The 12,940-nt window shown below is 42.2% G+C and overlaps 2 protein-coding genes across 3 annotated transcripts in view; one reads left to right on the top strand and one right to left on the bottom strand.

The window, feature by feature from the left end:
* LOC307201264 (angiogenin-3-like) overlaps positions 1-12,940 on the top strand; it is a 346,417-nt gene that overhangs the window by 125,309 nt on the left and 208,168 nt on the right. The gene's annotated exons all lie outside the window — the stretch shown is intronic.
* Positions 7,459-12,687, bottom strand: LOC307201262 (C-type lectin-like). 2 transcript variants are annotated; one of them, XM_079950317.1, is made up of 6 exons: positions 12,612-12,687; positions 11,759-11,831; positions 11,119-11,210; positions 9,483-9,623; positions 8,978-9,095; positions 7,459-7,735 (listed from the first exon to the last, which is right to left on the bottom strand). In XM_079950317.1, the coding sequence occupies exons 2-6, from the start codon at positions 11,817-11,819 to the stop codon at positions 7,668-7,670; spliced, it is 480 nt and encodes a 159-aa protein (XP_079806443.1). In that variant the 5' UTR covers positions 11,820-11,831; positions 12,612-12,687; the 3' UTR covers positions 7,459-7,667. The 2 variants fall into 2 exon arrangements, with proteins under 2 accessions (XP_079806443.1, XP_079806442.1); XM_079950316.1 differs by lacking the exon at positions 12,612-12,687 and adding an exon at positions 12,466-12,582.

Here is a 12,940-nt window from a genome sequence, read left to right as displayed (position 1 = left end):
TCCTTTTAGTGAGATATGGTTTTTGAATTCTTGTTATTTGATGTGTTGTGAGACACTTTGAGAATGACTTTTTGGAAAATGTGGTATATAGAGAAACAGGTTCTGATGGCGGCTGTGGCAAAACATCTTTCTTTTTTCTCCATTCTCAGAATGCATGCATTAGCTATGGGCATACCGCCCACCTTGCCTCTATCCTTAATGCGGATGAGACAGCTCTGGTTGCCAAGCACATCTCTGCGTCCCAGCAAGAACAAAGTAAGATGTGGATTGGGCTTCATTACGTGAGTTGCCTTCACTTGCTCTATTCCAAGTCATTGTCATAGAGTAGTGGCTTCTAGCATCACCCCTCCATCCTTATATAATAATATCCAAGAATGAACCCCACATGCTACATCAATATTATTTTCCATGCAGATCCTCCTCTGTCTCATTCATAGCTGGCACCCCCTTGCTCTGCCCCTGGGTAGCCCACTAGCAATATATATAAAAAAGGAGACATGGAGATGGCAGAGGCAGGACAGAGGTGGCCTGGCATGTGCTGAATAAAAATCACTGGAATTATCAGGGTGTGTCCCATCCCCCCCAGTGATCTTAACCCATCTTACACAGCTGGAGAAATTCAATGGGAAATTCAACTGTGTTGAAAAATTCAAAGAGAGACAAATTTCAAAGGGTGGCTGTGTTTCAGTTCTCATATTTTTTCAGATGGTGCAAATTCAGTAAGATTGCCTTTAAATGGAAACTGAACTGAATTTCTCCCCAACCCCAACTCCAGCTTACCCAGGTGCAGTACTGTTGAAGTGATGGATTCCTCTTTCTACAACCCTGTCTCCCAATTCTGGCTGCCTTAATTCTTATATGGAGCTTAGTCAGGTCAGAGACAGGGGAAAGGAGGAAGGAATTTCAGCCTTTTAGATATATGCAGAGTACATATGAAGAAAGAAAGGATGTACTTCAAATACTCATAAAAACACATGATTTGGTTGCATGAATGTATTTGTATGGAAGGTGATGGTAAAATAAATATTCTAAATACAATAAAAAGACTTAACTCAAAGAACAAGTCTAGAATCAAAGAACAGGTCTACCATCTGGAGATACTGTAAAACCAAACCCAGGAGGGGCACTTTCTTCACCACTTTCTATTTTGAAACTGAAAGGTCCCAGCGAAGTGGGGTGCTGAGTCTGCTCCAAGGGCACACCCTCACTTCAGGTAGTGCATAGTTAGCCTGCAACAAGATTGGCCTGCATCCTTCAGAAATCGAGAGACTGCCCTGGAATATTTCCCAGAATCCTCTACCACATGCAAGACTGAGTCATAGCAGATGAGTCAATGTGGCAAGAATTCCATAAAACTGAAACTGTGGAAATCACTTGCATTATTCATTTTTTAAAATTGGGGGCTGACGAGGTCTAGATTTTAGAAGAAAATGGGAAATGACTGAGGGGAGCTAAACACTTCCCCCCTCTGCCTCCTCATGCTATTTAACTTCCCCCTCCTTGGCTCAGCTGGAATATAAGTAACTGTGGTGATGGAGGGTGGGGAGCTTAAACTGGGGAGTGTTCTACTTCTTCTACTATACCCATGCCCTTGCTTTCTTCTTCTTAACTTCTCAACCCACAAACCCACATAGTATATGTATACTCACTTACCTGTGAAAACTGAATGGGACTTTGCTGGAAGAAGGATGTGGACAGATATGGGTATAGAGTATATTGGTATAAATAAAATATAACAAAACAAAATATAAATCAGTAGCCATAGCATCAGAAGTGAGTTTGTGATTGCCTCCAACTTACCCAAGTTTTATCCTGTGAGGTGATGGATATCGTGTTATGCAGGGGCAAGTTTGTCTCTGAAGCTGCTGGCTCAATTCTTATATAGATCTTGGTGAAGTTCGGAATTGGGGCAGGGAAGGGAGAAGGATGAAAGTTCAGCCACTCGCCATATGTTGAGTAGATAGTGATAGGAGAAATATGTTTCAATTTCCCTGGAATTTCCTCCAGTGTGGACTTAATTTACATGTTGAGTAGATATTGATAGGATAAATATGTTTCAATTTCCCTGGAATTCCCTCCAGTGTGGACTTAATTTATGGTTATGTTTCTGGCATACAGTTATGTTTCTGGCAATGGGTTGGAAAGCAAATACCCTAAATAAAAATAAGCACACATAATTAATATCAGATAATGTATCTACCTTCTGGAGCTTAGTCCATATCTAGGCGGAGTACTTTGTTCAATATGTTTGATATTAAAATGAAGGGAGAACAGAGTGCACGTTCTGCTCAAGGGCACAGACTTCGCATTGTTGATACCCAACAAGAAGGGCCAGCTTCCTTCAAAATGGAGTGTAAAAAAGAAATAGGAACAATGTTTCACATGTGGTGGGAATGCCGACCTATTAAACAATTCTGGAATGAAATCTATGAAGAACTCAAAAAGATGTTTAAAATATATTTCAGTAAAAAACCGGAGGCATTCCTTTTAGGTTTAATTACAAATGATATTCCCAAAAATCAAATGAAAGTATTCCTTTATGCAACAACAGCTGCCAGGATGCTTATAGATAAAAACTGGAAAGACAGAAAAATTCCATCAGTGAAAGATTGGCAAATTAAATTTTGTGAATACATAAATCTGGCAAGACTCACAGCTTACATAAGGGGACAATCGGACCAGAAATTATTAAAAGAATGGGGTTGTGCTAAAGAGTATATGAAAAAACATTGTTCTGGAGTTAGTATATTGGTATTTAATGAATGATGCTTTACAGGGTTAAAGAAAAAGAAAAATGGTGTAAAAAAAAAAAGTACCAAGGTGGAAGTAATCTAACTAGACACAACAATACAGTAAGAGTAAATTTTTTGAGGTCTTAGAACAAAGGAAGTCAATTTGTGTTTATGCACGTAATGATATGGGTTTTTTCTGTAGATGTGTGCTTTTTCGTTTTTGTTTAGTTTAGTTTTGTTTCCTTTGCTTTTTTCCCCCTTTTCTTTTCTGTTTTTTCCCCCTATATGTTCCGGGTTTTTTTGTTTGTATAGTATTATTTTGGATTCAATGTTTGTAATTTTTGTTATGATTCTGCATTGAAAATAAAAAACCAAAAACCCCCCCAAAAACACAAAACAAAATGGTGTGTTTACACTGGAACATTTTCCAGAATTCTCTGCTACATGAAGGGATTCCGTGACAGGCAAATCCACATGGCAAAGAAGCTGCAACTGTGAAAATAGCTTCTGTAAATTCAAGCTAGGTATATAGACCATATTTTTCGCTCTATAGGATGCACCATAGGAGGTGGAAAATAGGGATTTTTTTTTCTTGTTCTCCCCCTCTAAAACAAGGTGCATTCAAGGTGCATTCACCCAAAGCCTCCGGAGCGCAGCGGGAGGTTCAGGTGGCTACCTTGGAAGCCTGAAGAGCGAGAGGGGTCGGTGCATACTGACCCCTCTCGCTCTCCAGGTTTCAGTGAAGGCAACCCAAAGCCTCTGGAGCGCAGAGGGGAGTTCCCGCTGGGCTCTGGAGGCTTCAGGTTTTCCCTGACCTGCTCTTTGGGGCTGGCGGTGGGGGGAAGTGCTGCTTTCCCACACCGCCAGCCTCAAAGATCCCTGAAGCCTTTGGAGTGCAGTGCGAGGTCCCGCTGTGCTCCAAAGGCTTCAGGGATAGCTTTGCGCAGCCATCCCCAAGCTAGAAGAGTGAGACGGAGCCCTACGTCTTGCTGTTCTGGCTTGGGAACAGCCTTTCTAGCCTCTTCAGGGCAGCGGGGTGAAGGCAGCTAACCCCCAGAGGCTTTGCGCAGCTAACCCCAAGCTAGAAGTGCGAGAAGGAGCGCTCTGCAGCACTCCGTCTCCCTGTTCCGGCTTTGGGCTTAGCCGTGCAGCCTGCATTCGCTCTATAGGACGCACACACATTTCCCCTTAATTTTTGGAGGGGAAAAAGTGCGTCTATAGAGCGAAAAAAACGGTATATATCTACATTTAAAAATGGAGCTTGGTGAGGTCCATTTTTTCCCATGAAAATAAAAGTTGCTGAAGGGGAAACTGAGATTTCTTTTCTTCTTCTTTTTTTTTACTTTTATTTTGATTTAAACAGGTACATATAAATATAGACAACCAAAATTACAAAGGAAAATTCCTTAATAGTAATGGGGGAAAAAACTTTTTAAAAAACTACAAAAAATATCGAAGTACATGACGCAGGTGGCGCGGGACGCAGGTGGCGCTGTGGGTTAAAGCCTCAGCGCCTAGGGCTTGCCGATCGAAAGGTCGGCGGTTCGAATCCCTGCGGCGGGGTGCGCTCCCGCTGCTCGGTCCCAGCGCCTGCCAACCTAGCAGTTCGAAAGCACCTCCGGGTGCAAGTAGATAAATAGGGGCCGCTTACCAGCGGGAAGGTAAACGGCGTTTCCGTGTGTGGCTCTGGCTCTGGCTCTGGCTCTGGCCAGAGCAGCGATGCCACGCTGGCCACGTGACCCGGAAGTGTCTCCGGACAGCACTGGCCCCTGGCCTCTTAAGTGAGATGGGCGCACAACCCCAGAGTCTGTCAAGACTGGCCCGTACGGGCAGGGGTACCTTTACCTTTACTTTACATGACACAGAACATAAGTAACTATGGGAACAATAAAAGAAAAGAAAAAGAAAAAAAAGAAAAAGAAAAAGGAAGATGAGCCAAAGCAGGAAAGCTCATCTATTGTACCCTTCCTTCAAGCTCACAATAGATCATTATTCTTATCAATTCTATCTATCTGCATTCCAAAGGAATCCCTCATCTTGGTATCAGGGAACATTTCTCTATGCGGTATCATTCTAAACATAGCCAGGTCTTTCTTGTTGAGCCCTTGTCCCCTAAATAATTATTTAAACATTCCCATTCTTCTTTCACCAATTTTTAAGGTTTATCCCTTATTGCTTCTGTCAGCTTTGCGAACTCCAAGTACTAGCACAATTTGACTACCCATTCCTCTTTAGTGGGTGCATTTTTATCTTTCCAGTGTTTTGCCACTATAACCCTTGCTGCTGACGTTGCATACATAAATAGCCTAGTTTTGTTTCTGGGACTATTATCTGAAACCCTTCCTAGTAAAAATTCTTCCGGTTTCTTGCTAAATGTAGTTTTTATCAATCTCTTTATCTCTTCATAAATCATGTTCCAAAATCTTTGTATCTCTAGACAGGACCACCACATATGGTAGTATGTTCCTATCTGTTCCTTACATCGCCAGCACTTGTTATTGTTTGATTTATTTATTTTTGCAAGTTTTACAGGGGTCAGGTACCACCTATAGTACATTTTCATAAGATTTTCCCTTATAAGGAAATAAGCCATGAATTTTATATTTTTAGTCTATAATTCATTCCAAATATTGGGTTTGATCGTATGTCCCAGGTCCCTCTCCCTATTTACTGTAATTTCTTTGATATCTTCCTCCTTTCTTTGCCAATTCAAAAGTAGTTTGTACATTTTTGAAAGTGTCTTTTGATTATTATATAAAATATCCTTCTCCAGATAGGATATTTTTTTGTCAAATCCTTTGGTTCTTTTATCCTTTTCAAGGGCAGCTTTTAGTTTAAATCCTTTGTGGGATTTAACCTTGTCATAGCCTATGTAGCCATGCCACCGATACACAATATCCCATCCCTCCAGATCTAGGACTTCCATGTTTTAAATTAATATCCAGTCCTTAATCCATGTCCAGCACGCTGCCTCAAAGTACAGTTTAAGGTCAGGGACCGCAAAGCCTCCTTTTTCTTTCATCTCTGTTAGTAGCTTGAATTTTATGCGTGGTTAAACTTGGCAAGGTCTTTATGCCATTCCTTAAAACACTTTACGCCTCTAATTATAGGTATTGTTTAGAACATAAAAATCATCTTAACTGTGGAACATAAAAATCACCTTAACTTAAATCATCATAAAAATCATTTTAACTGTGGATATTCTCCCCCACAGGGACAAATTCAATTTTCCCCAAGTCTCTAATTTTTTTTTATTTCCTTCCACTTCTTCTCATAATTGTCCTTATATAAGTTTATATTCTTATTGGTGATCCAACCCCCCAAATAATTTACCTTATTGGCTACCTTTAAACCTGTTGTAATTTCCAGTTCCTCTTGTTCTGACTTATGTAAATTTTTCGTTAATAATTTGGATTTCCCTTTATTCAGTTTGAACCCAGAGACCTCCTCTCCAGTCCCTCAATGATCAACTCTCATCCATAATTGAGGGGCAGTATTTCAATATGAGTAGGGAAATGAGAGTACTCCTAAACATTTTAAAGGAAAAAAGCACTGCCCATTGCAATGTACATTAACCAATTGTCCTGAACATGACTATCTGGGTAGAACATGCCATTGGTTGCTGGGGCCAGAAGGGAAAGAGGATGGAATAGTTCCACTTGGACTACTGCAGTGCTTTCTGCATGGGGTTACATGGGCCTTTGAAGGTGACCTGGAAACTACAACTCATCCAGAACGTGGCAGCTAGACTAGTAATTGGGAGTGGCCACCGAGACCATATAACACCAGTCCTGAAAGACCTACATTGGCTTCCAGTGCGTTTCTGAGCACAATTCAAAGTGTTGGTGCTGACCTTTAAAGCCCAAATGGCCTCACCTAGTATACCTGAAGAAGCGTCGCCACCCCCATCATCCAACCCTGACACTGAGGTCCAGCACCTAGGGCCTTCTGGTGGTTCCCTAACTGTGAGAAGCAAAGTTACAGGGAACCAGGCAGAGGGCCTTCTCTGCAGAACGGCCTCCCATCAGATGTCAAGGAAATAAACAACTCTCTGACTTTTAGAAGACACCTGAAGGCAGCCCTGTTTAGGGAAATTTTTAATGTTTGATGTTTTATCATGTTTTTAATATACTGTTGGGAACCTCCCAGGGTGGCTGGGGAAACCCAGCCAGATGGACAGGGTATAAATAATATTGATGATGATGATGATGGGGACTCTTGCCTTTGACAGTAGACTGCCTTCAAGCCAGGCAAAGGTCAGAGGCTGCTTTACTCCTATCTCTCTATCCACCATCCAGACAATCATGGTCAGTGCTCAAGTTCACATTCTAGCCAGACAAAATCACTCACGTCTGGCACAGAGAAGGGCCTACAGGTGAGCAATTGGGGCACGAGTGTCTGATTTAGCATGCCAGGATTTGGCACTGGTCAGGTAGCCTGGGATCCCCTTACGTTTTCCCCTATCCCCAGCTCTCAAAATCCCAGCTTTAGTATCAGCTCTGCTGAGCACCCCTGAGTAAAGAAGTTGGGTTTGAGATAGGAAGTTTCACCTACATGTTGCCCTGAGTGCCTTGTCAGGTATCGGCGACAGTGCTAGACTGGAGCCCCAGAGGTACAATGTGCTTCTTTCCCCTGGGAACTCCAGTGCAAGAATTGCCCCTTCCCCTGTCTTCAGATATATGGTATTGGAACTGGAGCAATAAGGATGGATTCAGTGAAAAGAGAATACACATAAGTGAGTTTATTAGGATTATATTTTGCAGAAGTAACAAGGAAACTTCGAAGTGAATGGGAAGGCCAAAGAGGTAGCTCTATAGAGGAGGTTATTTTGAAAATGAAGAAGAGCTGTATTTTCCCCTTTGAGGGATGGGAGAGGAAGGAATGAGATCAGAGACACATCCACTAAGCAGGCAGAGTTGGGAACTTCAGTCTCCTTTAAAGCTCTTGTTTGCAGATATAGGTACACAAAAGGTTACAAGGTTTATCATTCCACTTTCGAAAACCTAAAATTCAAGACATGACAAAAGTTACTATTTCTTGCCCATTATTACATAACCAAATGGATGTGGTTAGGAGTACGGGTTAGGAATTGGATTTGACATGGGTATATTTCAGATACTAAAAATCCGGACAAACATGTTGAGCTCTTTTCTTTTCTTTTTGCTTGGGCCTTGCACCGCCTCCCACCCTGAACCCTATACAGGCCCCTATTCAAGATAAGCGGCTTTTGGACACTCACCAATTGGGCTTCCTCCTGACTTGCACTGAGCCCAGGGCGCTTGGCTCTGTGCACATGCCATCAATCTGGGCAAATACGCATGCAGGTCATGCCCAGTTAACTTTCAACCTCACTTCAAATTGAAATTGCAAGGTGCACCAGGAACAAGTGAGTGCCGGCCTGAGCTTTTTTTCTTTTTTTGAGCTTTTTTTCTTCTTTTGCAAACATCTCCCTTCCACCCCCCCAGGCCAAAATTCCAGCTTTTAAAGCATGTTTGAAAGTTTTTCCTTTGAAAATAGTCCTGGTTGCCATATGTCCAGGTTTTCCCAGACATTTTGCTGCTTTGCTGCCCAGACACCATTTTCAGGCCCTGATTCCCGAACATGTCTGGGAAAATCCGGACGTATGGCAACCCTAGATTGGGCAGGATGGACTGATCCAGAACTGACCAACCCCATGTGGATTGCCCATCCAACAGTTGCCTGACTTCAACCTCATAAGTGTGCTCCTGATTCAAAATTTGCAGCTGAAATCAGGTCTTTTTTAAAGTGACGCCTTCTTTTGTTTCTTTATCTGACTTTAACCACTTCTTAGAGAAATGCTGTAGAAAATAATATGACATGGCCCACTTGAAAAACCACTGTTTCCAGAATATAATATATAAATGAGCATGCATGTAATAAAACACATGCAACTAAACTATGCAGATGAGCTACAGCTGATGCTTCCTGGTATGTTGGACAGTGACACTAAATGCTGAATGAATGGACCACTGCTAGCCAGAGTAATTGATTTGTAAATATTTCTACAAGCGAACACCTGGTTGAAGGTTAAATATGACTCATAATTGGATCCCTTAAAATCAATAGACTTTAATTAGTGATGGTTGACAGATGTACTGTATTTTCAGTGCAATTTAGTGAGATGCAACCCTGAGAAAAGTTGGAAATTTAGAGGGAATTGGAGGGTAATGTAGCATTCAAGCTGAAAACGCCTTTTTTCTCAGGCATGCAAATAGTTTCCCTACCTGTCCTACGCAGCAGCTCCACACAATACTCCTTGCCGCCTTTATAGTTGTTTGGCTCCCCTCTGTTCCAGTTGTTGTAATTAAAGACTGAATCATCAAGCCACTTCCAATCTCGGTTCTGCAGGAAAGAGAAGGAACAGCTCATTTGACCAAGGAGGGTTGTAGCTCAGTGCAAGGATCTTCAGAGGAGGTTGCTCAGCAGGAAGCTCTTGCAAGCTATGATGGAGACATTAGAGAAGAAGCCCCTACCATAAGCACCATCTATGCAGGGCCATGGGTGCTGAGGCACCCACAAAATGTTCACTGTGGGGGGTTCGCAGGGAGCGGCAACGTGTTGCATGTGTGGGCACCCCTAATGTGGGGTGGAACCCAGCATGCCTGGCCCCTATGTAAAATATTGGAGAAATAATTATGGGATGCAGCCTGGGAGATGATAGGATGGCATTGCTAAGGAGCCACTGTGCTGTGATGATGACCTGGAATAGAGTAATTGAAGGGAACTCACCTGATCGCGATCATGGAGCCCAATCCAGACATTATGTTCTTTCTTCTGCTTTGAGAAGATGTGATTGGCCACCAAGGCTGACTCTTGCTCTGTGAGTATAGAAGCGAGATGGGTCCCACGGCCTTGGCTCTGGCATGCAATCTGAGAATAGAGAAGGCACTAAAGTCATTCTGCCATCATGATCATCATTCGCTTAACTGTAAGTCACTTTCCCACAAAATGGTGCCCAAAGTGGTTCACAATGTATCAAAAAGATAATAATAATAATAATAATAATAATAATAATAATAATAATAATAATAAATTTATATCCTGCCCATGTTGCCGGGCCTCCCAAGCCACTCTGGGCAACTCCCAACAAAATATTCCCTGTACCTTCACTTCTCACAGTGAGGCAACTGCCAGAAGGCCCTTGGAGCTGGACCTCAGTGTCTGGGCTGAACGATGCGGGTGGAGATGCTTCTTCAGGTATACTGGGCTGAGGCCATTTAGGGCACTTTGAATTGTGCTCGGAAACATACTAAGGTAAGAATTCAAAAGTGATATCCCACCCAGTTGGAGTTATCCAACTGTGAACAATCATGTGTAATGTCAAAGTTCTTAATTTATTCTATATTTTGGAATGTGGTTGTTACTGACAGTGTTTTTGTATTGTTATTTTTTGTAAATCACTTTGGGTTTTAATAAAACCAAACAGTGTATAAACAGTTTACAAATCTTGTAAAATTTATGAATGAAAGAATGAATACTAATCTCTCCTCAGGCAAATCAGACTGAGTGTTCAATGAAGAATGGATATCACATAACTTCTGTGTAAGCTTTGTGCAAACAAATCAGGCTGAGGGTTCACGAAATAAGTCCTCTGGGGGAGACCAAATTTGGTTTTCTCACAACTCCAAATTCAGATACCTTTGCATACAGAATGTTGAGGTTGTTTTAGAAAAGGAAAATAGGCATTTAAATGTATGTAAGTAGTTTTGAGCTGAAGGGATTTGCTTTGTAATATTGAATTCATATTAGCTTGACCTCTGCTGCAACACAGATAATCACCAAACAAACAAACAAACCTACTGCCTTCCATTTTGGCACTGCAGACCAGTATTCTTTTTAGTAAGAGAGATGACTTGCCTCTTCCTAATGCTGAGTGGATACATTCTGGCCAGGCCATCCCTCCTGACCACAGGATCCAACTCTTTTGGGCCAAGGTCCCTTTAGCCCCCCAATAAAATATTTGAGGGGGCGGGTTCCCAAAGGTGATGGGCATTGCCATTCCAATGGGGTGTGTGTGTGTGTGCCATGTCTTGTGATCGATTGTGCAGAGCAGGGCTTACCTGGCCACTGCTCCACCCCTTATTTTATTTAAGTTGCCACCCTTGAGGAGTCTTGGATCCCTTAAAATCAATAGATTTAAATTAGTGATGGTTGACAGATGTACTGTATTTTCAGCCTTCTTGGCCTTCTTGGCTCCCATGGAAACACATCCCTTGAACATGTTGGGTGATCAACTCAATCTTAAATGTTGGCCAGGTATTGTCTCAGGCCAACTCACATACATAGCCCTCCTCAAAAAGATCTCATGCGCAACCCACAACAATATCTTATGCTACAGCTTGGTTGGTGAGAAACAACTTCTTACCTCAGCTTCGGACCATGACTTTGGGCTATCAAAATATGCATAGCAGTTGCCCAGCACTCTCAGCCAACCCCTGGGACAGGATCTGGCCCTTGCTGTATGGAAAGAAGAGTAAAGGAAGAAAAAAAGGGTGGGACAAAAGTTGTAAGAAGACTGTTTTTAATGTGAAATCTCACTTTACTTGTACTTTTGCTTATTCCAGTGAGGAAGCACAGGTAATTTAAACCTTTGTGCTTTCAGAGGTGGTTAGTGTCCAGTTGAATTGGTGAGACAGAAGGCAGGGAGACCAACAGAAGGTGGATCCAGAGGCAATGACAGGCAGTGCCACTCCCTGATTGGTTGTAAATATGAATCTGAGGAGTGGTTCAGGGCAGACTGAGGTTGGTAGGGCAATTCCCTATTCATTCTAATGAACCAGCTTCAATTGCCTGATTATTTATTCCAACAGCCGTAGCTGGGTTACCATCACTTGGAAATCATAGAATCATAGAATCATAGAATCATAGAGTTGGAAGAGACCACAAGGGCCATCGAGTCCAACCCCCTGCCAAGCAGGAAATCTAACAAGTACTTTTGTTTACATCAATGCTGAGCCCCTATTAAGATTTCTGGGAAATTCCCATATAATTGTTAAAACACTCACCTCCAGGGAAAGAATAGGAGACCAGGAGACCAAGAAGGCAAAGGTAAGTGACAACCCCCATCTTCTGGTTGACCTTTTGTGGAAGGAAATGTGCAGCAAATTAAAAACATCCTTACTTATTGCCAATGTGGTGATAGCAGGAAGAAGAAAACCAGCATTTTCTGTTCTTGAAATCATAAATGGGAAGATTAGAGAAAGAAGAGAGAACCCAAAACCTAAAGTTGGCGATTGTTGAAGTACCATGGAGTCAAATAAGGTTAGTGTGCAGATGCACCTGGTGCTGACCACTGACTCTTCTGGGCATGTGTGTAGTAGAAGAAGTAGAACACTCCCCAGTTTAAGCTCCCCACCCTCCATCACCACAGTTACTTATATTCCAGTTGAGCCAAGGAGGGAGAAGTTAAAAGCATGAGGAGGCAAAGAGGAGTTTAGCTCCCCTCAGTCATTTCCCATTTTCTTCTAAAATCTAGACCTCGCCCAGCCCCAATTTTTAAAAATGAATAACGCAAGTGATTTCCACAGTTTCGGTTTTATGGAATTCTTGCCACATTGACTCATCTGCTATGACTCAGTCTTGCATGTGGTAGAGGATTCGGGGAAATATTCCAAGGTAGTCTCTCCATTTCTGAAGGATGCAGGGCAGTCTTGCTTTCTTCTCCACAACTTCTCAACCCACAAACCCGCATAGTATATGTATACTCACTTACCTGTGAAAACTGAATGGGATTTTGCTGGAAGAAGGATGTGGACAGAAATTTGGGTATCGGGTATAATGCTAGTGAGAGCCCCCAATACAAAATATAAATCAGTAGCCATAGCATCAGAAGTGAGTTTGTGATTGCCTCCAACTTACCCAAGTTTTGTCCTGTGAGGTGATGGATATAGCGTTATGCAGTGGCAAGTTTGTCTCTGAAGCTGCTACCTCGATTCTTATATAGATCTTGGTGAAGTTGGGGGTTGGGGCAGGGAAGGGAGAAGGATGAAAGTTCAATCACTCGCCATATGTTGAGTAGATAGTGATAGTATAAATATGTTTCAATTTCCCTGGAATTCTCTCCAGTGTGGACTTAATTTACATGTTGAGTAGATATCGATAGGATAAATATGTTTCAATTTCCCTGGAATTCCCTCCAGTGTGGACTTAATTTATGGTTATGACCACTATACAGTTATGTTTCTGAC

This window comes from Podarcis cretensis (genome assembly GCF_951804945.1).
Source record: "Podarcis cretensis genome assembly, chromosome: 13".
In the NCBI taxonomy this organism is placed as follows: Eukaryota; Metazoa; Chordata; class Lepidosauria; order Squamata; family Lacertidae; genus Podarcis; species Podarcis cretensis.
This window is presented reverse-complemented; position numbering and strand designations above follow the sequence as displayed.

Coding starts and splice junctions, on each gene's coding strand:
- LOC307201262 (XM_079950316.1), bottom strand. CDS start 12,579: ATGCTATGGCTACTGATTTATATTTTGTATTGGGGGCTCTCACTAGCA. Junction 11,832..12,465: donor ATCCCATTCAGTTTTCACAG/GTAAGTGAGTAT, acceptor CTTCCACAAAAG/GTCAACCAGAAGATGGGGGT. Junction 9,624..11,118: donor AGTCATGGTCCGAAGCTGAG/GTAAGAAGTTGT, acceptor CTCTATTCTCAG/ATTGCATGCCAGAGCCAAGG.